General features: G+C 33.1%; 1 protein-coding gene and 1 non-coding gene across 2 annotated transcripts; both read left to right on the plus strand.

The window, feature by feature from the left end:
- The first annotated feature begins 488 nt into the window (after positions 1–488).
- On the plus strand, positions 489–1,206 carry LOC107868722 (premnaspirodiene oxygenase-like). Its single transcript, XM_047410236.1, has 2 exons — positions 489–859; positions 954–1,206. The coding sequence occupies exons 1-2, from the start codon at positions 489–491 to the stop codon at positions 1,204–1,206; spliced, it is 624 nt and encodes a 207-aa protein (XP_047266192.1).
- A 1,037-nt stretch (positions 1,207–2,243) lies between these two features.
- Positions 2,244–2,316, plus strand: TRNAV-UAC. The gene has a single exon. It is a non-coding gene; the product is annotated as a tRNA-Val (tRNA).
- Positions 2,317–2,422: the final 106 nt, after the last annotated feature.

Below are 2,422 nucleotides of genomic sequence, written 5' to 3' on the forward strand. Positions count from 1 at the left end.
GAAAAAGCAAAAAAGTCAATTAAAGGAAAAAAAAAAAGAAACTAGAAAAGAAAAAAAATTGAAATTTTAAGCATAGGTGGGTGATCTTTGTATTTAAATGGGTACCCATATTTTACCCATTTTGTTCATATTTGTATGAGCTTTAAAATGAGTTGAAGTTCAAATTTACTCATTTGATATGGGTGATCCAATTCAAAAAATATGAGTTAAATGGACTTTTTTCACAAATATGTGCTGAAATTGTCAGCCCTAGTGTATTATGTTAAATTTATAGATGGGTGTTAGTTTATTATATTAAATTTGTAAAGTTAGAAGAATGATACAATGATCCTTTGACCCCCAGGTGGGCCAACTTTTTCTCCTTTTTTTACACTTTTTATATCCTAATACTAAAAAAATAATTCAACAAGAAATTTAGTGTCCCTTTGGCTAAATAGTTTTGAGAATAGTAGCTTTTGCAAATTTTTCCTAGTTACATATTACATAAAATGGAATGTACAAAAGATTTCTTATGTTCACAGCTACCTCAAGTGATAGTTTTTGTTAGTCCTATCATTTGGCAAAATCATAAATTAATAGCTGAACTTCAATGTCGTAGGACGTTCTTTGGGGGAACTGAAACTTCATCAACAACAATACAATGGGCGTTGTCTGAACTGATGAAGAACCCGAATTGCATGGCCAAAGCACAGGCAGAAATGAGATGGGCCCTTAAAGGGAAGAAAGATTTGGATGACAATGATCTCGAAGAATTGAAGTATTTGAAGTTAGTGGTCAAAGAAACACTACGGTTACACCCTGCAGCTCCTCTTTTGGGCCTTAGAGAATGCAGGGAGGAAACAAATATTGATGGATACACGTACTATTCCTCTTAAAGCCAAAGTGATAGTTAATGGTTGGGTTATTGCAAGAGATCCTGAAAGTTGGGACGACCCTGAAAGATTTGAAAACAGTTGCGTGGATTTTAACGGTAATCATTTTCAATTTATTCCATTTGGTGCAGGAAGCAAGATGTGTCCAGGAATGCATTTCGGTTTAGCTAATGTTGTATATCCGTCAGCACAGTTGCTTTACCACTTCGATTGGCAACTTCCTTACGGATTACAACCTAAGGATCTGGATATGACTGAAACATGTGGAATATCTGCAGCTAGAAAAAATGACCTTCACTTGATTGCCACTCCACATGATTTGTCACAATATTGATACAACATATCATATTATATGTTGCATCTTAATTTAGAGCATTAATCTTGGTTGTATGAAACATCTTGCATATCCTTCCTTCTGTTTAGGAAAACAAAATTAGTATGTATGTTGTACTATTTTAGACGGAACGTAAAGTCTTATTGATTGAGTCAGAATCTTTACAAAATCTGCAAAATATTGTTTAATTAATTACTACTAAATTTTTGGCATCCAGTCTTAAAATGAAATATATAAACATCACAATCATTGGGTTACGTCCACAATATAAATGTGTTAACAACTCAGTTGTCTATCTCATAGTAGTAGTAAAATAATTGATGCACGAGCTAATATTGATAATGAGATTTACTCGTTTGAGATAATATATTTATTTTCTGCACATTAGATTGCATACATTTTTATTTTTTTTTTGTTTTCCAAGCTATCCCCACAGTCGGCAGCCGTGAGACTAATCCTCCGTTCCTTCGATCAGCGCACTAAGCAGTAGAGACCTGACCACAGAGGATTTAGAGAAAGCATTATAAGGATTGTTTTCATCACTCGTGAATTGCAATGTTGGGTGTATATTATTTTGCCACTCAACTCAATTGGAGTAGTGTTTTAATTTCAATACCTCAATTATCCAAGTGTTTGGTATGAAATATTTTTAAATTTTTCATGTTTGATTCGATAAAATACTTGAAAAATATTTTTTTTTAGGGAAGCATATCTTTAAAAATAGGGAAATTACTTCCTTAATGAAAGTAGAGCAAACAAATTTCATAAGCGATATTTTAAGTTTGTCTCTTCCGATTCCCACCCTCCCAACACCCCAACTCCAACCTCTTGATCATCCCATCTCCGAGGTCCTACTCCCCGCGCTGTCCAACCTTATTGTGTTTTACTATATAAAATAAATATTTTTGAGAAATATTTTTTTACTTAAAAGTATGAAGCCCATTTACTCTTGAAAAGGAAATCATAGAAAGCAATTTTCTTTATACCAAATCATCCTATTAATAAGTAATAAACACACTAGAAATCTTTCACAACAAGTTGCTGTGGTGTAGTGGTTATCACGTTAGTCTTACACACTAAAGGTCCCCAGTTCGATCCTGGGCAGCAACAGTTTCTTTTTCATAACTTTTTACAAATTACTCCATGTGTCTCAAAATAGTTGGCAGGTCCATTTTATTTTGATAATTAGAGTTGATTCTTTAATATATTAATTTTC

The sequence above is a fragment of the Capsicum annuum genome, chromosome 1 (genome assembly GCF_002878395.1).
Source record: "Capsicum annuum cultivar UCD-10X-F1 chromosome 1, UCD10Xv1.1, whole genome shotgun sequence".
In the NCBI taxonomy this organism is placed as follows: domain Eukaryota; kingdom Viridiplantae; phylum Streptophyta; class Magnoliopsida; order Solanales; family Solanaceae; genus Capsicum; species Capsicum annuum.